General features: G+C 46.4%; 1 protein-coding gene across 5 annotated transcripts in view; it reads left to right on the top strand.

The window, feature by feature from the left end:
• Positions 1 to 25,082, top strand: part of SLC25A37 (solute carrier family 25 member 37) — a 115,017-nt gene that overhangs the window by 45,307 nt on the left and 44,628 nt on the right. For 3 of the 5 annotated variants that reach the window (XM_002756837.6, XM_035270006.3, XM_017963689.4), the window contains exon 1: positions 22,476 to 22,829. The exons of the other annotated variants lie outside the window; for them this stretch is intronic. In XM_002756837.6, the coding sequence (XP_002756883.2) occupies positions 22,617 to 22,829 (213 nt within the window). In that variant the 5' untranslated portion in view covers positions 22,476 to 22,616. Of the gene's footprint in view, positions 1 to 22,475; positions 22,830 to 25,082 lie in introns of those variants that run through there. 5 annotated transcript variants of the gene reach the window in all.

Below are 25,082 nucleotides of genomic sequence, written 5' to 3'. Positions count from 1 at the left end.
TAGCCTTCTCAGCCTTGCATTCCTGAAGGCTGCCATGTATTTATACTGTCAGTGCCTTCAAGCACCCTCTTTCATTCTAATTCACCACTGGTTTAGAAATTAACTTTTTGGGATTGTTTATACAATAATCAGCATGAGGGCTCAAAGCAGAGGATTCCCTAAGATCAAAGAACACACAGACTTTATGAAATCTATCTTGGCTGTTTCCCAGCCCTTTTTGTTTGTCTGTTTTACTGCTTTCTGATTCTCAGTAGTGTTCTGAAGTGCTGGCTTCAAGTTTGGGAGGCAATAGAAGGTAGAGAGGAGAGAACAGCTTCATTCCTTGCTAAACTGATCTCTCTAAGGTTAAAAGTTGTGCCGTGGCCCCAAGGCTCTGGTTACAGAAATGAGATGCCAACAGATGAAATGTGTGAATAGCCCTATATTGAAACAGAAACTGGAGTCATACAGTTTCTTCTTTTAGATTTTGTGATTTTATACAAGAATTTCCCAAGACAGAGCAGGTGATTATTAATAACCTCTGAAAGCCACAACTGTATGCAACTGAGAAGGTGGGAGCCCAGGGAAGTGTGTGTAGAGCTGAGGCTATCATCATAGACCTGTTCTTTGCAAAATCAGAAGTAGGAGAGAAGGGGGAATGTAAAATGGGGCTGCAAAGTTCAAGTCTCACAAATAACGACTTTTCTTATTTGTATGTCACTGTTCTTCATTCTTCTTCATGCTGTGATAACCAGGCAGTAACTTCATGCGTGGTGATTCACACCTGAATTCCAAGCCTCTGAGTTCAGGAAGTTATGGCTCATTAGATGTTATTACTTCTCTGGGAGGGGATGATGAACAGATCTAATAAAAACACAAAGGATGAAGATTCCAAGTTCCTTTAAGAAGGAGAGCTTTCCTTCTCAACTGTGCCAGGCCTGCGCAAATTGCTCCTATGACATGTACATGCAACGAAAGTTCAGCGCAAGATGGGAAAGAAAAAGGGGTTGGCCTGTTTATAAGTCTCCTCTAGGGTCTGCCATTCATTCTGACAGACGGCAGCTGCTCATGAGTCAATGTTATGCAGGAGACTCGAGGACGAAGCACAGGAGTGGGAGAGAGATGAGCTCTCCATGTCTCTGAGCTTTTCCATCTCTCTTTGCATCAGTGTCCCTTCAATAAAGGGAGTTACACCCTTTGCTCTGCTGGAAGGCAAAAATAAATGATTGTGCTTGAGGAAGTACTTAGAGGTAGCAGGGGGTTGTGTGAGATCAGAGTGTAGCGTTGTCTCCCCTGAAAGGCCTAATCCTGAATGGGGGAGGCAGGTGACCATTCTCCTTAGGGTACAGTTCACTCTGGGGCTTGGCTTCCACAATAGAAGATTTGGAACATCCATAGGGAGGGCATTAGGAATGTGCTTGAAATCCTGAAATATTGGTCCTGGAAAGGGCCTTAAGAATTAGTTCCCTCATTTTATAGACACAGAAATGGTGACCCAGAGAGGTGGAGGAATTTATTTAAGACAACACAGCTATTCCCAAATCTAAGCCTACAGATCATAGGTCTGGTGCTCTCTCTACAGATTTTCTCAAAGTGGGATCCTCTGATACTGCGCCTCAGAAGCATCTGGTATGTGTATGTGGATAGGGGATATGTTGGTAGTGGTGAGGAGAGTTGCTAAAATGCAGATTCCTGGGTCCTACCTTAGACCTACAGAATCAGAATCTCTGGGAGTGGTCCCTGGGAATCTGTATTTTAGCATAAGTGAATCTTAAGCAGTCCTGCTTTATTTCAACAACACCTGGAAGTACTGGCTTCTAAATGATCTATGTAGCATAGCTATCATTGCTACACCGTCTCATAAAGAACATAAAAAGAACATATCCTATTAGTAAGCAAGGGACAATGTCATGTCCTTGATTGTTTACAATGTGTGATAATTAGTTTAATGTCTTTTAAGCCTAAATCATACCAGACAATGCTTTGAACAATCAAAGCAAGCTGGAGAAACAAACTTACCTCATATTGGTCCTTTAAGAGCTTCTGTTCCCTTGGGTTCTAATAAGGGTGTGTGCTGGGGGCGGGTCACTCCCAGCTTATCATACCATACCCACCACCTCTCTGAGAGATCTCACTCCATACACGTGGCTCTGGCCTGAGAGCAGATGGTTTCTGATATAGGCCTGAACCGGCCCTCTCCCTAATCAACCAGAAAGGACCTGGCAATTCAGTGGGAGATAAATACAGCTGAGCTCTCCCAGGAGGACCCCTCAGGATGGTTAAACATGGTATGTGAACAAATGATGGACAGGTCAGCAGCTTCCTCCTACTCTCCCCCAAAGGCCGTTTTCACAACACTGTCACCTGTACAACACTCACCAGCAGAAATGGACAGAAAGATAGAACCTCCGAAACCTGCTAGATTCCTGTTACGCCAAATGGCTAGCCCCTTAGGGAGGACTTACCTCTTGTGTGCTTGTGTACCTGAATCTCTCACCTGCCTTCCAGCTGCCCTCACCTGCCTCCAGAGGCTCTGGCTGAGTCAGAGCCTTTGAGGTTCTCTCCTGCTCCTATGTCTAGGTAGCATGGAGCAAAGACAGAGCTGAATTTTAAGAACAGCCTCATCAGGGGAAACCACTCATTAAAGTCAACCTACTTGACTGCAAAACTGCAGGAAAGGGTAGAACAGGACTGCAGAGGTTGATGTCAGCCTGCACGTATTTACTGTTTTCAAAGGTCATCTTTTTGCTTGAGAAGAGATAGGAAAGGACTATTATTTTAATTTCTCTAAAAGTTACAGTAGAGACTGGGTGCAGTGGCTCATGCCTGTAATCTCAGCTCTTTGGGAGGCTGAGGTGGGTGGGTCACTTGAGGTTGGGAGTTCAAGACCAGCCTGACCAACATGGAGAAATCCCATCTCTACTAAAAATACAAAATTAGTCAGTGTGGTCATACATGCCTGCAATCCCAGCTACTCGGGAGGCTGAGGCAGGAAAATCCCCTGAACCCGGGAGGTGGAGGTTGTGGTGAGCCGAGATCATGTCATTGCACTCCAGCCTGGGCAACAAAAGTGAAACTCCATCTAAAAAAAAAAAAAAGTTACAGTAGAAAGCAAAGCCAGAGGCACCAGAAAACCAATTCCCAAAACTCAGCTCAGTGACTTCCAACACCAAGTGTTCAGACATTTCTCCAATAAATAAGCCATGCTGGGGTGCAGCCACTGAGGCAGGGCCACTACCTGCTGGGTGGCAATGGTGAACACCTTTGGTGACTGCCTACACACAGTGCAGGGTGTGGGCCAGAACTCCGCTTTTGTTGGTGCCCTGAGAGTACTTTGATCTCTCAGGGTCTGGTTCATACTTATCAAACTCGCAAGATTAATGTATGGAACTGGATTGCCAACCTGGATTGTTGGCAACTAGATTGTTTGTGAATTTACAATGAGGAATAAATAATCGAGCTCCAAAGCCTGGATACATTTCTTTGTAGGGAGAGCCTTGTAGGAACCAAAGTGTGGCTTGGATGGTTACCTGGTAACCACAATCAGGGTAAACTAGATAAATCACGCATTTCACAGCATCAGTAGAAGCAGTAGGGCATTATACACCAGTCCAACCAAAGGCCGCAGGATACTGGCATGCCGCCTGTGTTCACAAGCCCTCTGTGTCCCAGCTTCAGGTGACTGTAGGCAGTTGGGACCTCCAGGTCTTGCCAAGGCTTCATCCTTTCCTATCTCTGTGGGGACAGGCACTGCTGAGGTCTCTAGCTGTGACTCTTCTTTTACTCCCAGACTTCAAAACCCCTTATCATGAACCATTCTTTTTTCTTCTCTAATGGAAGCATTGCTACTTGCAATCCATTGTCAGTCAGGATTCATGCACCTGAGCATCCTCTTCTCTTTCAGGCATCTGTGCAGCTCTGATGTACTCTATGCAAACTCTCAGTGTTGACAGTCAGAGGAAAGCCAAATTTCCCTTATTGCCAGAGTTGTGAGGGGCACCACTCTGTAGCCCCCCTAAGTACTAACTGATAGCAGTTATAAATCAAGCTTCCAGGAACGAAGACTAGATTGGGGATTTTGTTGTGTTTGCCTTCTTGTCTCCTATGCTCTCGGTGCTGGGGCATACAGTTCAAAGAGCTCAGACAGCTGTTGGCCAAGACCTTCAAATGGAAGCTAAGGAGGTCACTCTGTACCGTGAAAATTTCTGAGGGGAAAAGTTCAGTGGGCACAGCTGTGGGCCATTCTGTCAGTGATCATTCCCTCTCTGATATGGTTTGGCTCTGTGTCCCTACCTAAATCTCATCTTAAATTGTAATCCCCAGGTGTTGAGGGAGAGACCTGGTGGGAGGTTATTGGATCATGGGGGCAGTTTCCCCCATGCTGTTCTCATGATAGTGAGGGAGTTCTCATCAGATCTGATGTTTTTTTTTGTTTTTTTTTGAGACAGAGTTTCACTCTTGTTACCCAGGCTGGAGTGCAATGGCGCGATCTCGGCTAACCACAACCTCCGCCTCCTGGGTTCAGGCAATTCTCATGCCTCAGCCTCCTGGGTAGCTGGGATCACAGGCACGTGCCACCATGCCCAGCTAATTCTTTGTATTTTTAGTAGAGATGGGTTTTCACCATGTTGAACAGGATGGTCTCGATCTCTTGACCTCGTGATCCACCCACCTCGGCCTTCCAAAGTGCTGGGATTACAGGCGTGAACCCCCGCGCCCGGCCAGATCTGATGGTTTTATAAGGGGCTCTTCCCCCTTGGCTTCACACTACACACTCTCGTGCATGCTGCCATGTAAGCTGTGACTGCTTCCCCTTCAGCTATATTGTAAGTTTCCTGAGGCCTTCCCAGCCATGCAGACTGTGTGTCAATTAAACCTCTTTTCTTTCTAAATTACCCAGTCTAGTATCTTTACAACAGTGTGAGAATGGACAAATACACTCTCCTCCCTTTCCCAGTCACTAGCAGGGACTATCTGGCCTGCCTAAGGAGCCTCTTGTTTTCTTTGGGAACAGAAAATTTCAGCCTGGGAGACCCAGCATGTGGCAGCAGAGTGAGGGCCACCCAGGAGTCATGGGGAACACAAAGCAGAATCAGAGAGAGGTGACAATCAGAGAGCAGCTCGAACCTCCTGGGGTGCTTATTAAACGCTTAATACTTATAGAATGACTGACCGACTGGCTGAATGAATGAATACCTGAATAGTTCGACCATCTCATTTTACTAAGGAGGAGGCTGGAGCATAGAAGGAAGCTGATTTGCTCCAAGTCCCACAGTTGAGCAGTGGCACCTGGGATGAGCTTGTAGGTGGCGTGAGTCCCAGCCCTTTGGTTGTGATATCACAATGATGGCAATTGGATAAATACAGGACAATGGGACAATAGGGTGGACTGAAGGAAATAAGGGTGAAAACTAGAAATCCTATAAGAAGAGTAAAATGATTTTGTGTTCTCTTTAGAAGAGTTTCTTATAGAAGTGGAAGAATTTGATCAGCCCTGGCCGCAAAGCCTGCCCTTGTCTTTGCCCTTGATAGCATACCTTCTGCACTCCTCCCACCCCCATCCAGCCCAGTCAGGCATCTTCCGGAAAAGAGACCTTTATTTTATTTCCTTCCTCTTTCACCTGTAGTCTCTCCCCTCACTATGCCCCATGGGTGATATGTATGAACAGAATCTCATCCTAAGTAAAATTTTCACTAGATCTAACTCCCTTATTTCTCTTTTATACTTGGGCATCAAACTCCTTGAAAAAAGTGCCTAAACTGGGCATAGTGCAATCCCAGTACTTTGAGAGGCTAAGGTGACAGATTGCTTGAGCCCAGGAGTTTGAGACCAGCCTGAGCAATGTGGTGAAACCTCCTCTCTACTAAAAATACAGAAAGAATTAGCTAGGAGTGGTGGCACATGCCTGTAGTCCCAGCTAGCTACCTGGGAGGCTGAGGTGGGAGGATTAAGTCCAGGAGGTGGAGGCTGCAGTGAGCCAGGATTGCATCACTCTGCACTCCAGCCTGGGCAACAGAGTGAGAGAGACCCTGTGTCAAAAAAAAAAAAAAAAAAGCCTAGACCTGCACTGTTTAGTATGGTAGTCACTGGCTCCATGTAGCTGCTAAGCACTCGAAATATGGCTAGGGTGAATTGAGATGTGATGTAACTATATATAAAATACATATGCTGATTTCAGCTGGACACGATGGCTCACACCTTTAATACCAGCACTTTGGGAGGCCAAGTTGGGTGGATCATGAGGTCAGGAGATTTGAGACCCTCCTGGCCAACATGGTGAAACCCTGTCTCTACTAAAAATATAAAAATTAGTCGGTCATGGTGGTGTGCCTGTAGTCCCAGCTACTTGGGAGGGTGAGGCCAGAGAATTGCTTGAACCAGGGGCTTTGAATCTTCGAGGTGGAGGTTGCAGTGAGCCGAGATCATGCCACTGTACTCCAGCCTGGTGACAGAGGGAGTCTCTGTCTCATATATATATATGTATGTATATATATACTGATTTCAAAGGCAGCATAAAAGAAGAATGCAAAAATCTCATCAGTAATTATTTTGGATAAATTGGGTTAAAGAAAATATTAACATTAAAGATTTCACCTGTTTCTTTTTGCATTGCTTAAGGTGGCTACTGGAAAGTGTAATATTACATAATGCGGCTTGCCTTCTGTTTCTACTGCCTAGACTGCTTCAAACCACCAGCAGACCATATCAAACACAAAGTGCGGTGCTCAGCAAGTTCTTATCAACTTAAAATGGGCACTGGGTTTATGGAAGAGCTTGTGTTCTCAATCCATCATTCACAATTGCCTTTTATTTATGATTTTTTTTGAGACAGAGTTTTTCTCTTGTTGCCCACAGTAGAGTGCAGTGATGCATCTGGGCTCACCGCAACCCCCGCCTTCCAGGTCCAAGTGATTCTCCTGCCTCAGCCTCCTGAGTAGCTGGGACTACAGGCATGCACCACCACGTCCGGGTAATTTTTTTATTTTTAGTAGAGACAGGGCTTCTCCATGTTGGTCAGGCTGGTGTCCAACACCTGACCTCAGGTAATTCACCCACCTCGGCCTTCCAAAATGCTGGGATTACAGGTGTGAGCCACCGTACCCAGCCACAACTGCCTTTTCAATGAGGGAGCACTGAGGTTTTGACTTGGGAAACTGTGATGGAAATAACAAGGTAACTTACTTGGTTAACCAGGAAAATGGACTCTGAAATGACAGTGATGGTGCCGCCAACATGGGCCCAATCTTTATGTCTCTCATCAGACATCCTGGCCCAGCAATGTTGTCAGAGGCTGGGCATGTGCCTTTCTGAGGACAGTTAGAGCCTTCTGTGACCAAATAGTATGCCCACATAAAGCATTTCATGCCCAGACCAGAGGTGGAAAGAGTGAGGAGGGAGCATGAAGTCATTGAGGAGCCCCAGACAGCAGGAAGGACCTGAGCCCTGATCCTGGCTCTGCATGGTCTTGTGTAAGTCACGGAACCCTCTGGGTTTCCCCATCAGTAAAGCCCATGACCTGTAGCTTGGTGCTGTCCCTGGAGTTTCTGTCCTTCTTCCTTATACTTAGAATTTGGCAGGCCTTTAGCAAATTGCCTGAGAACTCTAAGCCTGGGTTTCCTTGTTTGTAAAATGAGGACTACGATAGCGATGTCTCGGGATGGTGAAATGTTAATGAGATAGTTCATGCTTAACGTACTACTGACATACTGAGTGCTCAACAAATGTTCAAAAGACAATTAAAAACTCAAAAATTAGAAGGGGCCTTAAGGGCCAGCCCACCTAACTTCTACCCAAATTCAAGGGTGTCCCTACGTTTTCTTTAACCTCTGCCTCAGCTCATTTGGTGCCATTGTCTCACAGGGCAGAGGCTCATTTGTTTGTCTACTTTTTATTAACCCATTAAGGACTAGTGTTCCATGATTGGAACACTAAGCATGTGGGACTTATTTATATTATACTGCTCAAGGTCATGGCCAAGGTGTGAGTGCAGAAATTCGAAACATTGCATAAGCTCATGCGTAAATGGGTTAAAAATATAATTTTTAAATTTTTATTGTAGCAAAATACAACATAAAGTTTACCAATCTAATAATTCTTAAATGTACAGTTGAGCAGCATTAAGTACATACATGTTGCTATGTAACCACCACCATCATCCATCCATCTTTAGAACATTTTCATCTCCAGACTAAAACTGCACCCATTAACACTAACTCCCCATTCTCCCACTCTCTCAGCCCCTGGAGACCCCCACTCTATTTTCTTTCTTTCTTTTTTTTTGAGACAGAGTTTCGCTCTTGTTGCCCAGGCTGAAGTGCAATGGCGTGATCTCGGCTCTCTGCAACATCTGCGGGTATCACCACCATGTTCAGCGAATGTTGTATTTTCAGTAGAAATGGGGTTTCTCCATTTTGGTCAGGCTGGTCTCAAACTCCTGATCCCAGGTGATCCGCCTGCCTCAGCCTCCCAGAGTGCTGGGATTACAGGTGTGAGCCACTGTGCCCAGCCCCCATTCTACTTTCTGTCTCTATGAATATGACTCTTCTAGGTACCTCATGTAAATGCAATCACACAATTTGTCTTTGGCTTATTTCACTTAGCATCATGTTTTCAACTTTCATCCATGTTGTAACATAAGTCAGAATTTCATTCCTTTTTAAGGCTGAATAAGATTTCATTTTAGGTATAGAATACACTGTGCTTATTCATTCATCTGTTGATGGGCCCTTGGGTTTTGAAATTTTGAGAATTTCTAACTACTGGTTCCTTCTTAGAGGGAAGTGAAATTTGCCTTTCTAGGACTTAACTCTCACCCCTCAGCTGTGCCCTCAGGCCCCACCACACCAGGGGACCCCTCTTCCCACAGAAATCCCTGGATTTGAAGGGAGATCCTCAATCCCCACCCGAACTCTTCAAAGGCTGAGAAGTTTCACTGACATTTCATAAATTCCAGACTCATTGCCTTTGTGGCTTAAGTCTTCTGACCCAATTCAGTTGACTGAAGTCTTTCTGCAAAGGAGTCATTGTAAACTGAGCTGACCTGTACCCTATGCTGGAGAAACTGGGATAAATAAAATATATTATTAACATTAATTTCACTGGTTCCCTTTTACATTTTTAAGGTGTTTACTAGAAAATTTAAAATTATATATATGGCTTATAACAACCTCTTTTATCTTGACACTTTATTAATGCAGCTTAAGAATGCATTCTCCTCTTTTGGCAGCCATATTTCATGGATTTATTTATTAAACACTTTTTATTGAATATCCTGTGAAGATGAGGCAGCTCAGCATAGTAGTTTAGAAGTTGAGCTCTGGGGCCGGGCATGGTGGCCCATGCCTGTAATCCCAGCACTTTGGGAGGCCAAGGCAGGTGGATCACCTGAGGTTGGGAGTTCAAGACCAGCCTGACCAACTTGGAGAAACTCCATCTCTACTAAAAATAAAAAATTAGCTGGGCTTGGTGGCACATGCCTGTAATCCCAATCCCAGCTACTTGGGAGGCTGTGGCAGGAGAATTGTTTGAACCTGGGAGGCAAAGGCTGCAGTGAGCTGAGATTGCAGCATTGTACTCCAGCCTGGGCAACAAAAGCAAAACTCTGTCTCAAAAAACAACAACAACAACAACAAAAAACAACTGAACTGTGGTGCCAGATTTCCTGGGTCAGAATCCAAGATCCATCCCTTGCTATGTGCCACTGTATACACTTCCTCATTTTTCAGGGCCTCAATTTCCTTATCTATAAAGTAGAGATAACAGTAGTACCCACCTCATTGAGTAGTTGTGAGGATTAGATGAATGAGTGCCTATAAAACACAGATGAGTGTCTGACGCTCCGTGCACTCTGAGCTCTATGTGGTTTGCAGTCTAGTGAAATGGTCAAACCACCAAACCATTACATGACAACTGGAATTTATTCATGGGCAAAGGTGTAATTAAAAGATAGGTTTTTATGTAGAAATTAACCTCTGTCGATTATACCACAGGATACAAAGTCTTATGATGAGAGAATTCAGGATGATATAGGAGTACCAAACATTTATCCACTCATTTATAAAAGTAAATACTTATTAGGTTTCTACCATGTCTTAAGGACTGCTGGAGATTCGGGGAAGCATCAGGAAACAGATCGAAGTTCTGTCTCTCCTGAGACACATTTTATTGGGGGAAACAGACAATAAATACATACAAATAAGCACAGTAAATAAAACCATAAATAATCCAATTAGACATTTAAAAAGAATACATACAGTTATACTATATACTGGAAAGTGACACTTTGGAGATAGAGCCGGCATGATTCTTGATAGATAGAATTTTCTGTGTGAAAGACCAGGATTCAAGAATGACTCCAGGCTTTTTGACTTGAGCAACTAGAAGCAAACCTGTGAGGTCAGGATGGCTTCCCAGAGGAGATGGCCTCTAAATTGGGACTGGAAGGAAAAGTAGTGACTATCCAGGTGAAGAGAGCCGGGGAAAATTGCTCTAGGAGCTGGAGTTTGTGCCAAGCTTGGGGGCAAGGACAGTGTTATGTGAAGTTTTATCAGCTTAGGAGTGCTGAGTCCTGTCCAGTAAATCCCTAATGTTTGGGATTTCAGGGTAAAATGTGTGTTTTTTTTTTTTCTTTTGAGACGGAGTTTCACTCTTCTTGCCCAAGCTGGAGTGCAATGGCATGATCTTGGCTCACTGCGACCTCTGCTTTCTGGGTTCAAGCAATTCTCCTGCCTCAGCCTCCCAAGTAGCTGGGATTACAGGCATGCACCACCACGCCCAGCTAATTTTTGTACTTTTAGTAGAGATGGGGTTTCTCCATGTTGGTCAGGCTGGTCTCAAACTCCCAACCTCAGGTGATCCACCCACTTTGGCGTCCCTAAAAGTGCTGGGATTACAGGCATGAGCTGCTGCGCCTGGCTTAAGGGTAAAATTTTATACTTTTAAAGATTTAAAAAATAATTTTGAATTTTAACATTCTAAGAAGTGACACCCCCTAGCCTTGTCTTCTAAGAGGTTGATAAATCTGCATTCCAGGACATTTTCTAGTAGTTGATTAAAAAAAAAAGGTTGAGTTGAACCCAACTCAAGGACAGAGTCCCATGTCCCACCCTCTTCCTGCTGATATTGTCACCATTAATCAGCCCTCTTGGGGTGCAGCAACAAATGGACCCAACTATCATAGAAAACTACAGGGCCTGCACTTCTCCAGCTTACTCCTTAATAATAGCCCTAAGAAGGAAAGGAGATAAGATAGCTGAAAGTTCTGGAAAGTTATCAAGTTGCCATTTTTTAGGGTGACTTGGCCACCAACTTCCGGGAATGGAGAGACACTGAAACTAAGTGAGTTCACTGCTCTCCTAGGACAGTGACAGAAGGACAGAGGGGAATACAGCAAAGCTACAAGAAGGTGCTCTGCGTATTTCTATTCGTGTAAATGTGCTCGACTGTAACATCCTTGTGCCTGGGCGAGTGTACATGCCTTTTAAGAAAAGCATGGTTTACTTGTGCCAGATGGATCAGTATTGAGACTGCCAATGCCCTTAAAATAACACTTATGGATGTGACACAGTTGAGAATTTGAATTGATGTATATCTTAAAATTAAGTTCACTGAACTGAGCAAATCATGTTTGTGTCCTGATTTTATATACTTGCATTTATCAAAAAGATTTTGATTTTTGGTAAAAAAAAAAAAAGAGGACACCTTTTTTTTTTTTTTTTTTTTTTTGAGATGGAGTCTTGCTCTTGTCGCCCAGACTGGAATGCAATCTCAGCTCACTGCAACCTCTGCCTCCCAAGTTCAAGCAATTCTCCTGCCTCAGCCTCCCAAGTAGCTGGGATTACAGGCACCTGCCACCACGCCCAGCTAATTTTTGTACTTTTAGTAAAGACAGGGTTTCTCCATGTTGGCTAGGCTGGACTCAAACACCTGACCTCAAATGATCGGCCTTCCAAAGTGCTGGGATTACAGGCATGAGCCACCGCGCCTGGCCAGAGGACACTTAAAAAGCAGAATTAACTGCCTATTAAGAGACAGCTCTTTGGTGAACATAAACATGCTATGAAAAATGTAAATGGCAGGCCGGGCATGGTGGCTCACACCTGTAATCCCAGCACTTTGAGAGGCCGAAGTGGGCAGATCACCTGAGGTCAGCAGTTTAAGATCAGCCTGGCCAATATGGCGAAACCCTGTCTCTACTAAAAAATACAAAAATTAGCCAGGCATTTTGGTGGGTGTCCGTAATCCCAGTCACTCAGGAGGCTGAGGAAGGAGAATTGCTCGAACCGGGAGGCAAAGGTTGCAGTGAGCTGAGATCATCCCAATTGCATTCCAGCCTGGGCAACTGTCTATGGCTACAGTAAGTGCTGACAAATATTAGCCAAACACTAAGGGGAAATTGACATTTTTGCATGTATATATCACTAATATATATATCATGTACCTTCTGTCATTTCTCATTTAATTCTGTAATGTAGGAATTCCTGTGCTAATTTTATAATTGAGAACCAGACTCAGACGGCAAGTAATTTTTCCAAGGACACATAGCTAGGTAGTAGGTGATAAGTCAAGAGTTCTGACTTCAAAGTTTACCTTTCCATTCTCTGCTTCTTCCTCAATCAGTTAAACAAATATTTACTCAATTTTTTTTCCAAAATATATAAATATTTCTACATTTATAATTATATATTGATTTAGAACATATGTTATAAAAAGTATAGAAGTCAGCTGGGTGCGATGACTCACGCCATTAATCCCAACACTTTGGGAGGCTGAAGTGGGTGGGTCATGAGGTCAAGAGTTTGAGACCATCCTGGCCAACTTGGTGAAACCCTGTCTCTACTAAAAATACAAAAATTAGCTGGGTGTGGTGGTGCCCATCTATAATCCCAGCTACTTGGGAGGCTGAGGCAGGAGAATCGCTTGAACCCAGGAGGTAGAGATGCAGTGAGCTGAGATCCCACTACGGTACTCCAGCCTGGTGACAGAGCCAGGCTCTGTCTAAAAAAAAAAAAAGTGTAATCATAAGTGTCCAGTTCAATGAATTTTCACACTGTGAACACACCGAATAAAAAACACTAGGATACAGCCAGAATCCCAGGAGGTCTCTCATGCTCTGCAGCCACTGACTATGGTGGTTTCTAACACTCTCAATTGGCTTTTTCTGGTTTTGAACTGTATGCTAAAAGAATCATATTGCCTACTATTTTGTGTCTGGCTTCTTTTGCTTAACATCGTGTTTGTGCATTGAACCTGTTGCTGTCCAAAGTTGAGAATCGTTCCTTTTTCCTGCTGTGTCACATTGCACTGTGTGAGCATACTGCCAATTATTCATCCATTCTGCTACTGATGAGCGGGTGGGTTGTTTCCAGTTTGGCACTATTGTGAATGGTGCTGTTATGAGCATTTTTGTGAATGTCTTTCGGTACACATAGAGGTGTTCTGGGGTACAGATTAGGAGTAGAACTGTGAGTCATCGGTCCTGTGTACATGCAGCTTGACTAGCTGTCATTAGACCGTTTTCTAAACTGGTTGCATCAGAGCTGGTTAGTTTTAAAGACTGGACTAAAAATAGCACTTTCTGATTATGCTCACCAAATGTCCTGATGCTTGAAAATCTGTCCTGAGTAGGCACATTTTTTGGGGAAAAGTGCTATGTAGTATCTTGCTACATAGGCAAATTTTATGAATTGCTACATTTTGGCTCAACTGAGAAGGATGCGTTTATTACATCAAGTGGGACTCTGGAAATGAACAAAGCAGAATTGAGAAATTCACAGTGTGTATGTGGCTGGATTTCCCCGTAGCCTGGAGCTTTGATGTAGGGAAAAGGTACCGTCCAGCCCATTCTAGCACAGCCACATTGGGAGCCTGGGGCTCCATCTACCAACGCAATAGCTGAAAGGTTCAGCCTGGAAGCCTGACAGGAGGGGGAAGATCTGGCTGCTCTCTGAGGTCACTCCCAGGGTTCCTCTCTGCTACCCTATGTTTCTGAAGAGGACTGTGAAGACAGACCACCAAGTGGCGATCCTTGTTAGCCCTTCTCTCCCATCTGAGAGACTCTCAGTGCTAACTCCGCCCCTGCTTTGTAGGTGAAAACCTGGCCACCTTTGCACATCTTTCTCCTGCAAATTCGCAGTCACTCTGCAATTGCCCCTCACCAGCAGCTGAAACAGAGGTCCAGACTCGAGAGACACATATGACTAAAGTCAGGAGAGACTAGCCAGACATAATTAGATGCTGTGGACAGAGAAAACACACAGAACCCAAATGGAAAACCATGATGGTTGGTGCTTACAATTGCAAATGAGCTGCTTCTCACAAGGGCAACTCTTGGGAGCAGTGGGTATTTACTCAATCCTGGTCTGTCTCTAAAGCACATGCTTGTTATTTTTATGCAATATCATCTCCATTCTCTTACAGAGAGGCCTCTTTTCTGCTCAGTAGTCTATTTGAGGCACAGAAATACAGCAACTTTGCTGCCTGAAAGACTGTGGTCAATGAACTCTCTTACTCACTGTGCATAGAGCTCAGTACAAAACCCACCTGGGGAACTTGCAAATGTGGCCATGTGCTAATGTGCTGTGTCAGGTGAACGTGGCTAGAGTGGAGAATTAATGACTATTGATTTTTACAGAGCAGGCATCTGAGATATGACAAATGATAGCAATAAAGGAGTTTTATCAGCCTCTGAGTTTATTTCAAAGGTGAATAGTAAAAGGGTATTAAATGACACACCTGGGGTTTTATCCCAGCTCTGCCACCAACCACTTTTGTGTCCTTGGACATGTTACTTTACTTTGGATCGCTTTTGTCCACCTGTAAGGAAGGACTTATAGACTGTATCATACTCTACTTCTCTTCAAGGTCCCCAGCTTGGTAACTCCATATTGTCCTGAGAAAGATAGCTCCCTGGCAGGGTGTGGTGGCTCACTCCTGTAATCCAGCAGTTTGGGAGGCCAAGGTGGGCAGATCACCTGAGGTCAGGAGTTTGAGATCAGTCTGGCCAACATGGTGAAACCTTGCCTCTACTAGAAATACAAAAATACAGCCACGTGGTGGCACGTGCCTATAATCCCAGCTACTTGGGAGGCTGAGGCAGGAGAATTGCTTGAACCTGGGAGGTGGAGGTTGCAGTGAGCCGAGATCACACTACTACACTCCAGCCTGGGTGTTGGAGCAAATCTGTCTCAAAACAACAACAACAACAACAAAAAAAAAAAAAAAAAAAAAAGGAAAGAAAGGTAGCTCCCTATTTAATGTTTGTGACATATACTTTGGAAGAAAAGAAAATGTCATTTTTTTTTCCTCTCTTTTCCACAAACTGTGTTGAGAACCTGCAGCTCTGAGGTATAGCATGTTAACTACCTGGGAATCATGGAAATCTGCAATGTTTTTATGCTGTCATACAGGAAGATGAAACTTTTTTTCAAAGAAACTCCAACTCATTTAATAATATGTACTGTTTATTCATTGTGTGTATTCAAGGAACTTAGAGTGTGATGGGACTGCTAGGCCACGGCTTCCAGAACTACAGTGTAAAGCGCGGGGTTCTAAGTGCTGTGGGAGAGGCAGGGAAGAGCTCCAGGATTCATCTTACTTTTTAGCGGTCAGAGAAGGCTTCATGGGAGGTGAGGCGTCTGGGATGAGAAACGAATGTTGAACACCATTTTAACAGGATATAAGGAGAGACAAGAGCCATGGGTTTAGGGACATAGTTTTGGGGATGACAAGGAAGGTCTGGCTATAATTAGGGTGACCCTATGTCCTGGTTTTCCCAGGATAGTCTCAGCTTCTGCCTTCCATCCTGGTGGAATTGTTCACACTGACCCTTTTCATTCTCAAAAAGTGTCCCAGTTTGAATGATAAATTACAGAGTCACATTGTAGCTATAGGTGATGCTGTCTCAGAGGCTGGAACCAGATGTGGCTGATAGGATCTAAGAGCCAAAAAAAAAAGAGAGAGTCAGAGAAGACTCAATGCTTGGCTGCAGTTTGGTAAAAAGGAGGTAAATGCAAGGGGAAAAATGGTATTAGAAGGAGTTGGTGGCCAGGAGCGTTGGCTCATGCCTCTAATCCCAGCACTTTGGGAGGCCAAGGAGGGGGTGTGGATCACTTGAGGCCAGGAGTTTGAGACCAGCCTGACCAACATGGCGAAACCCCATCCTACTAAAAGTACAAAAATTAGCTGGGTGTGGTGGTGGGCGCCTATAATCCCAGCTATTCAGGAGGCTGCGGAGGGGAATCACTTGACCCTGGGAGGCAGAGGTTACAGTGAGCCGAGATTGTGCCACTGTGCTGGGCAACAGAGTGAGACTCCATCTAAAAAAAAAGAGAAGGAGTTGGTGATTGTGAAGAAAGATGGGAAAGGCAGAGCTGGAGGGGCCTGCACGCCAGTGAGTCCAATCCATATCATCATCTCACAGATGAATGAATGAGAAAAAGGGGTGTTAGGACAGGAACACAGGCCTCTTGGGGCTCTTGCCTCTCCCTCACTGGACTGAGCTGAATAGAGTCTGTCCCCCCAACCGCATTCATGTCCACCCAGAACCTGTGAATGTGACCTTACTTGTGAATACGGTCTTTGGAGATGTCATCAAGTTAAGAGACAAGGTCATCCTGGATTAGGATGGGCCCTGAATCCACTATGACAGGTATTGTTATAAGAAGAGGGAGTTTGGACAGACAGAGTCACACAGGGAGGGTGCCACATGGCAACAGAGGCAGAGGTCAGAGTGATGCATCTGCAAGCCACAGAGTGATCAGAAGCTGGGAACTGGCAGGGGAGGGTCCTCCAGGACAGCCTTCAGAGAGAGCATGGCCCTGCTGATACCTCCATCTTGGACTGCTGGCCTCCAGAAAAGCAAGACAATGCATTTCTATTGTTTAAAGCCACCCAGTTTGTGGCATTTTGTTAGAGCCGTCCCAGGACACGAATATTGTATGCTTTCTGAGCTTTAGGAATATTCACGTAGGGCTGCCGGGAGGCACATGAACACGTGGGACTGGAAGGAGGAGGAGCTGGGGTTGGTAACTGGGGTGTGGGAATGGAGAGATGACCAACAGGAGGACAGGACAGCAGCTGCCAGGATGGGATGGCGGGGAGGGACGAGAGGGAGAAGGCAGAGGGGCAAGCGGAAGTGAGGAAGGGATTCTAGAGGAGGCAGAGGCAGAGAGGTTCAAGCTGGGAGGAGCAGCCAATGTGGCTGGCACGCGAAAATTCCTGTAGAAAACTGCAAGGGTTGGCTGGGTGCGGTGGCTCATGCTTGTAATCCCAGCACTTTGGGAGGCTGAGGTGGGCGGATCACAGGGTCAAGAGATCGAGACCATCCTGGCCAACATGGTAAAACCCCTTCTCCACCAAAAATACAAAAAAATTAGCTGGGTGTGGTGGTGTGCGCCTGTAGCCCCAGCTACTCGGGAGGCTGAGGCAGGAGAATTGCTTGAACCCAGGAGGCAGAGGTTGCGGTGAGCCAAGATCGCGCCTGGCACCTGGTAACAGAGTGAGACTCTGTCTCAAAAAAAAAAAAAAAAAAAACCAAAAAGAAAACTGCAGTGGTTAAAAACTGCCATGCAATGGTGGCAGACACCTGTAATTTCAGCTGCTCGGGAGGCCGAAGCAGGAGAATCACCTGAACCTGGGAGACAGAGGTTGCAGTGAACTGAGATTGCGCCACTGCACTCCAGCCTGGCGACAGAGTGAGATTCTGTCTCAAAACAAAGAAAAGAAAATAAACTGCCACTCAAAGGGTTAAGGACTGAGTGCATTTTTACCAGAGAAACCAGGGAGATTCACCTCCTGAGAACTTCAGGAGAGAGGAGAGACGTGGGGCACTAGCTTCAGGTAAGGAGCAGGGAAGAGTGGTTCTATTAGGTGATGGGGGCATCAAGTGTATTTGTGGAAATAGGCGAGGAGAGGGAACAGTGCAGATGTCAGCTCTTGTGGTGGCCCAGCAACGTCATGTGGCATGATGATTAGCAGAGTCAAGCAGTAGAGTCTGAGGACACCAGGGCACAGGCAGGCTCTTGGGAGGCAGATCAACACTTCTCTCTCAGCCCGCTGATTACACCCCAGCTCTGACCCTTGCCAGTCACCACTTGTACAGGGATGCCTGGTAAAGCGAGGCAGCCCTATGTTCTTCCATCTGATGGCTGTTTCCCATGTCTTCTTCATTTGACTTGCAGTTTGAGAGGGAGGCTAGATTTTGCCTCCATTTATTCATCCATCTCATGGGGAGACTCATTTCTGTGTGAATCACAGATTTAGAAACACAGCAGTGTCCTAGGGAAAGCAAGGGAATCTGGGACTATAGGGCAAGACCTGTATGAGGGAGGGAGGGACTGTGTGCCCCTTTGAGGCCCTCCCAACATATGTACTCCACTTAAAATTACCCGGGTTGTGGATGAGAGTCCATTATAAAAAAACAGGCCAGGTGCAGTGGCTCACACCTATAATTCAAGGACTTTGGGAAGCTGAGGCAAGAGGATTGGTTGAGTCCAGAAGTTTGAAATCAGCCTGGACAGTATATAGTGAGACCTCGTGTCTACAACAAATTTTAAAAATTAGCCAGGCATGGTGACAAGTGCCTGTGGACCCAGCTGTTCTGGAGGCTTAGGCAGCAGGATCACTTGAGCCCAGGAGTTCAAGGCTGCAGTGAGCAGTGATTGCACCACTGCACTCCAGCCGGAGTCACAGAGCAAGACTCGGTCTCAAAAACAAACAACAATACACACAAACCAAAAAAACCCACAAAACACCAGAGACCAACAAAGACTGAAAGCACACCACACCACCAGATGCCCTAGTTGACATAATGGCCAGGGGTCTTCTCTCTGACACAAAGCAGAGGAGTGCTGGGACCCAGGGAGAGAGCCAGCATTGGCTAAGTTATAAGTAGGATAGTAATGTACCTGTGTGTTTCATGGAGCAGATGGATGTCAGGGATAGAGCAATTCTTGTGAAAAAAGCAGGATTGGGGAGAAGGCCTGAACCTCTTTCCTCTGCAGCCCTCGTTTTCTGTCATCTCTTCGCCCAACTCTTCATGAAAGCTCATGGTCAAGTATATATAATTCAAATATATACTCTTCCAAATATGGAGTCTATTTTCTCTATATTTTCTTCACCATTTGGTGTGAATGACCAAAGTCTACATAGGAGGAAGCTCACCAGAATCAGGCCAGAGCCTCACAGCTAGTACACGCTGGAAGCAGGGCTTGCACAGTTTCGTGCCACCAAGTCAGGTGTTTCTCACCTTGCGCATTCTACAGCTTCCTCTTTCTAAATGGAGCTTGGCTTCCAGTTAGGCCAGGGCTGCATGATGACATCTCCAGCACTACAACGTTCAGGAACTTTACGAAAGACTCTGATAGAAGCAACAAGTCATTCTGAGCCTCCTGGCCTGCCCCTTGGGAAAGGCCCAAATGAGCTTCCACTCCTCTGCTCCTGGGTCGCCATGTTCTTGCCTTTCAAAGACAAGAGCTGTTCCCTTCCTGATAGTAGAGTGGTCCAAGCACTGGGTTATGCTGTCAGGGATGCCACCCTCTCCCAGCAGGCCTTCCCTAGAGGTCTAGGAGCTGGACTGGCTGCTGCCTTCTGACAGGGATGGCTCCTTAATCACTATGCCCTTTCGCTGCTATACAAAGGGGAGCAGCACCCCAGGAGGGGTGGGGCACAGATCCGCACTGCCAAACTGGCTTCCCAAGGGAATGGCTACCTCTGTCGTGGCCTGAAAGGCAAGGAAACAGAAGGCCACCTACAAAGCCATGATGCGGGATCAGGAGGCTGCCACTTTCACTGCTGCAACCCCTACTTCCATAAATACCTCTCAGCATCCATGAATCTGCTGACCAACACTGCCAAGCTGTTGCAGTAGAGAACCCACTGCCCACCCCAACTGTTCCTGCCTCAAGTGTCTCTGACCTTGCTGGGCAGCAGAAAACATCAAAGAGCAGGAAGGGAGCTTCATCCCATGCTCACTTTCCATATCTTTCTAATTCATCTGTTGGTAGAATATAACTCATGGCTAGACCCTTGGCTGCAAGAAAGTCTGGGAAATGTGGCTTTATATGTTCTGGCCACCGCAGTCCACGGAGGAATGTCAGATGCTAAGTGCCAAACCACCACATCTGCCATACACGGGGAGAAAAAAAAGTATCAAATGCTTTTTAAATAATAAATAGTCCAAAGAGTTTCAACTGGTTCAACATTTATTTAATGAAATTTAAAAAAAAATCACGTCTGTGAAGATTATGGGCATATTTGCATTTGCCAAGAATTCTCTTAACCATCAAAAGGCAATTACTTTCCACTGGTATTGCCATTGCAAAGTTCAGAGGGTTTCTCATCCATTAAGAGGTGTGTGCATATATATATAAAATATATATCTTATGCATATGTATTATATATAATATAGGTGCATACATAATATACATACATATATAGCATATATAACATAGGTGTATATATATGTATATATGTACATAGGTGTATATATGTATACATAGGTGTATATATCATATATACAGGTACATATATTAAATATTTACAAAATATATAGATATGTGTATATATATAAAATGTATGTATATTTTATATATATACATGGATATGAATGCTGAGAGGCTAAGTAAATACATTATATATGCACATATCTATATATTTTATGTATATACTTATTAACATATTATATATGTACATATCTATATATTCTATATCCTCGCTATATATCCTACATAAATGCCCATACCTATATCCTATAGCTGTATACTTCTATATACAGATGTGTGTATGGATGTGTATACATGGTATATATATCCTAAAAACAATGCCTTTTTATTTTTAAATTATAGAAATAGCATAAGAATTATTTAAAGTCTGAAAAATAAAGTCCAAGCAGTTGCCTATAATCCTCCACCACTAGCGCAGTAACCGTATACTCTTTCCCTGCACACATTTACATCTTTGTGAATGTAAAGGTTATAGAATTTTGTTTTGTTTTCTCACCTAACCTTACGTTATAATCATTGTCCATGTTGTGTAATGTAAATTCCACTTTTAAAGGCTGCATAATATTTCACTAATATTCTGCAGGCATCATAATTTCCTTAGCCATTCCCTTCTGGTTGAACATTTAGCTTGTTTCCAATGATTTACATCCAAGCTATAAGGGATGCTTTGAAGAAGAGCTTCATGTGTATTTGGGTTTTTGTCATGTTCCCAGAAGTGGGGCAATGGGTTCTTATAGACTGCTTAAAGGGCATCCACTTAAAAATAAGGATCAACAACTTCTGATCACTATTTCTTAAAATGACCTTTGACAAAAGTAGTTCTTCTTCTAGCCATCACATAGATGGCCAAGTGGAAACACAGAGCCTGTTTTTAGTTATCACATCCTTAGCACTCATCTTGCCAGCTACTATCTGCAGCTACCAAAATTGGGCAAACAGTGCCCTTGGCCCTGACGCCTCTATTGACCTCTACCGATGCTCTCATTACTGTATCTCAAATCCCTAAGAGCTGCCTGAGATGATGATCAGGGTGAGGGCAGAGAGCAGGCTCAGCATCTTCAGGGTTTCCCCCACCCTTTCATATCTCAGGTCCCAGCCTTCCGGACCAGAAGCCTTGTCTAGATAAGGCAGGGAGGCCCTAGTGCCTAGAATTTGAGCAGCCCAAGTCATCTTAAGCTTTGGAACATGCAGTTTGGACGAACACTTTCAGAGGCAGACATTTCCCTCTCCTACTTTCTGATTTCTCCATCTTCCCCCAGACTGGAGCAAAACAATATTAAAGCAGCCTGGGTTATGGAAGAGGCCAGCTTAGGACGACTTTTAAGAAGTAGGTGGCCACAGTCTTAGGCAGGGGCAAGGCTGTAAGATTTTACTCTCAGCCAGTTCCATACTCCTACTGTGAGACCAGGCCTCTACAGACCTTCCGGGCATATCCAACCCAAAGAAAATTTCCTGGAGGTGCCTAGAGGGGCTCCCTCCTGGTCACGCCTGACAGCCTTGCTCGGTCCAGGGCAGGGTGGGTTCGTCCTCTCGGTAAGAACAAGAGGAACGAATTTAGCTTTGCATTATATATTTTAGTTGAGAGAAACAATTTCGAATGAATGGGGGTCTCTCCCACAAAGAGTCTAGAACGGGACCCTGAGTTTTAACTTCAGGCCTTAGGAACGCCGAAGCTCGCTGAGCAATTCTGTTTGCAAACTCACCCGCCCCGGGAGCGGATTTTCCCCGGGCCACTGTCATCCATGCCTCCAGCTCTGGGCTTACCCCACTGCGGCCCCTCTCCAGTGACCTCCCCTGCCCCTCGCGGACCAGTCCCATCCTCAAGATAGTACAACTTCCCCGGACACCCCAAGAATCCTCTCGCCCCCGTCCGGTGGCTTGGAAATTTGCACGGGACGGTGACGTCACACAGGGAGGCGGGTCCCCACTGTCCAGCACACCAATGACGCGGCGGCCGCCGGCCTCTTGGATCCCGGCGATTGGTGTCTCGGGCCGCTGCGCTCCACCCCAGCCCGCCATGGCGTCAGGCGCCGCGGTCCCGGGGAGGTGGCTCCCACTTTAAGAAGTGAAGTTTTGCGCCCCCTCCCCCTCCCTGCCCACCTCCTGCAGCCTCCTGCGCCCCGCGGAGCTGGCGGATGGAGCTGCGCAGCGGGAGCGTGGGCAGCCAGGCGGTGGCGCGGAGGATGGATGGGGACAGCCGAGATGGCGGCGGCGGCGGCAAGGACGCCACCGGGTCGGAGGACTATGAGAACCTGCCGACCAGCGCCTCCGTGTCCACCCACATGACAGCAGGAGCGATGGCCGGGATCCTGGAGCACTCGGTCATGTACCCGGTGGACTCGGTGAAGGTGAGGAGCCGGGGGACTTCGGGGACGCAGCCAGAGGACGACGAGTGCGCGCGCGCGTTTGCATCCCGCGCGCCGGCAGTCCGGGGCCAGCGCCCCGAAACTGCGCTATCCTAAGGACCGCGGCGGGCCGGGGTAGCCCCGGGAGCCGCTGCGCTCAGCCAGAGCGCCGCGCCTTCCGCCGATCCCGCGTGGGTGCCTGGCCCGCGCCCCGCACCGCTCGCTGCTCCCGCCGCGTGCCCGGCCCCGGCTGCTGGCTGCGCTGCGGCCGGGGAGGCGGAGTGGCAAGCACCGCTGGCTTTGGCGGCGACGGGGCTCCCGGGGGACGCGATCGATGCAGCTCTGCACAGTCTAACCACGCTGGCCGTTTGGGCTGCCCGGGGCCGCTCACACGTGCGCGGTTTCCTAGGGAGCTCCCCGAGGGGAAGCCCTCACCACGCTCGCGCTGGGAAACGTGTGGCCCTGGTCGGGCCGAGCGCCCTGAGGACTTGGTGTGTGGCTGCTACTCCCCGGGTTATTTCGGGGACTTGGAGCCGGCAGGACTTCTCGTGGCAGCTCTTTTGGGGATACCGGTTAGGCAACGGCCCGTGGGATTCCCTTTCTAAGGGTTCCTGCACTTCTTTTCCTGACTTTGGGTCACTGAGCCACCGGGAGGCAATGACGTTTGCCTCTCCTTTTGCTTGCAGGGACGTGGGTGGGCTTGTGCCTTAGAGCCCTTGCTATGGATTGTGTGATAGGCACTCAGTTTCCTTTAAAACCTATCCTTCACTTGCTCAGGTAGTTTTAACTGCATTCTTTAAGGAGGCAGCTTTAGCAGGTGGGTTTTGCCTGGTAGACTGAGAGCTGCCTTCTGTCAGCCTGCCCAGAACACCCCAGGGCCAGGGGATAGAGGGGTGCAAGAAGTAGTGCCAGTATTGGCAGTTACACATTGCGCTTTTATAGGCATAACTCATCTAATTCGTGCAACAGCCTTGGAGGTTAACAACGAAGAAACTGAGGCACAGAGAAGGGAACTGATGACCTTGCCCAGGCTCCTACGCCACCTCCAATCCTCTGGCTGCAGCTGCAGTGTGGTTTGGGGGATTCGGAGGCCTCACTAGGTGGCAGTTAATTTTGCAAGGCAGGTCGCACAGAGGCACCCACAGCAGCTGTATCTTGTTGCTGACGCAGAGCCTGCATGAACAGGTATGAAGGCCGGAAAGTCCAGCTCAGAGGATTTTCTCCACTCCGGCAGCTTGCTTGGAGCTGGCAGTCAGTGTCTGGACGGGCACAAGTCCAGTGGGGAAGACATGGGCTTCCAAGGTGCTGCTGGGCCTGAGCCATCACCCATCTGTCCCTCCAGTGTCCCAGTGGGGAATTAGAGAAATGGCTCTCATCTCCAGGAAAGACACTGGACTGATACCAGGTGGCATTTGTATAGGAAAGAATCCCTCAAATGTAATAAATTCTCCATGATTGAAGCTGTTGTCTCAAGTGCTCTGGGCAGAGTCTGTGGAAGGTTAGGAGCAGGGAGGTATTTGAGCAGGCCTTAGCCCTACTGGTGTCTTGAGATGAACGTTCTGTTTGGGAACCCCACAGGGAATTCAGTTCAGAGTCTCTTTTTAGCTTATTTTTAGGATAAGAAATAATTAGTTGTGCCTTCGGAGCACCCTTTGACACTCTCAAGAGGCATTTCTCACATGTTGAAATTGTGTAATCTGTGTTTGGTTTCTCCTTGCCCCATAGATGTTGGTATGTTTTGATTCAGATGTCACTTGTGTACTTAGTATTAGTTTCCCTAGCAGTTTTCACCTGTGGACAGGTTCACATGGTGTGAGTGGTAGAAGGAGCCGGTCTGGTTTTCCTAAACAAGGCATGGGTTAGCTAATCAGTGAGGTCTTCTAAGTTCTGGGATTCTAACTGACCCCAAAACCTGACCCTTAGGGGCTCTTCCGTGCTGAAGTGTGCAGGTTGGTTTTGAGGCTGCTGATGAATGCGAGGGTCTGCCAAGATCAGCACAGTTGCCTGCCCAGCATGCGGAGTCAGGGATGCATCCTCAGTCATGAAAAGGCTTGGGGAGACCACACCTGTGTTTCTCTTACGAATTTTCGATGTTGGAGGAGACCTGGAGTAACTGAGTCAGGAGACCTGGGTTGGGCTTCAGGCCCTGCTCCTCACTTGCTTCACTCCTCGGGCAGTGTTCTGTGTCTTAGTTTTGTCACTATAAAGTGGGGACAGTGGACCTGTTCTGTGCTTCCCCGATGCACATTTTTAACC

The sequence above is a fragment of the Callithrix jacchus genome, chromosome 13, assembly GCF_049354715.1.
Source record: "Callithrix jacchus isolate 240 chromosome 13, calJac240_pri, whole genome shotgun sequence".
Taxonomy (NCBI): Eukaryota; Metazoa; Chordata; class Mammalia; order Primates; family Cebidae; genus Callithrix; species Callithrix jacchus.
This window is presented reverse-complemented; position numbering and strand designations above follow the sequence as displayed.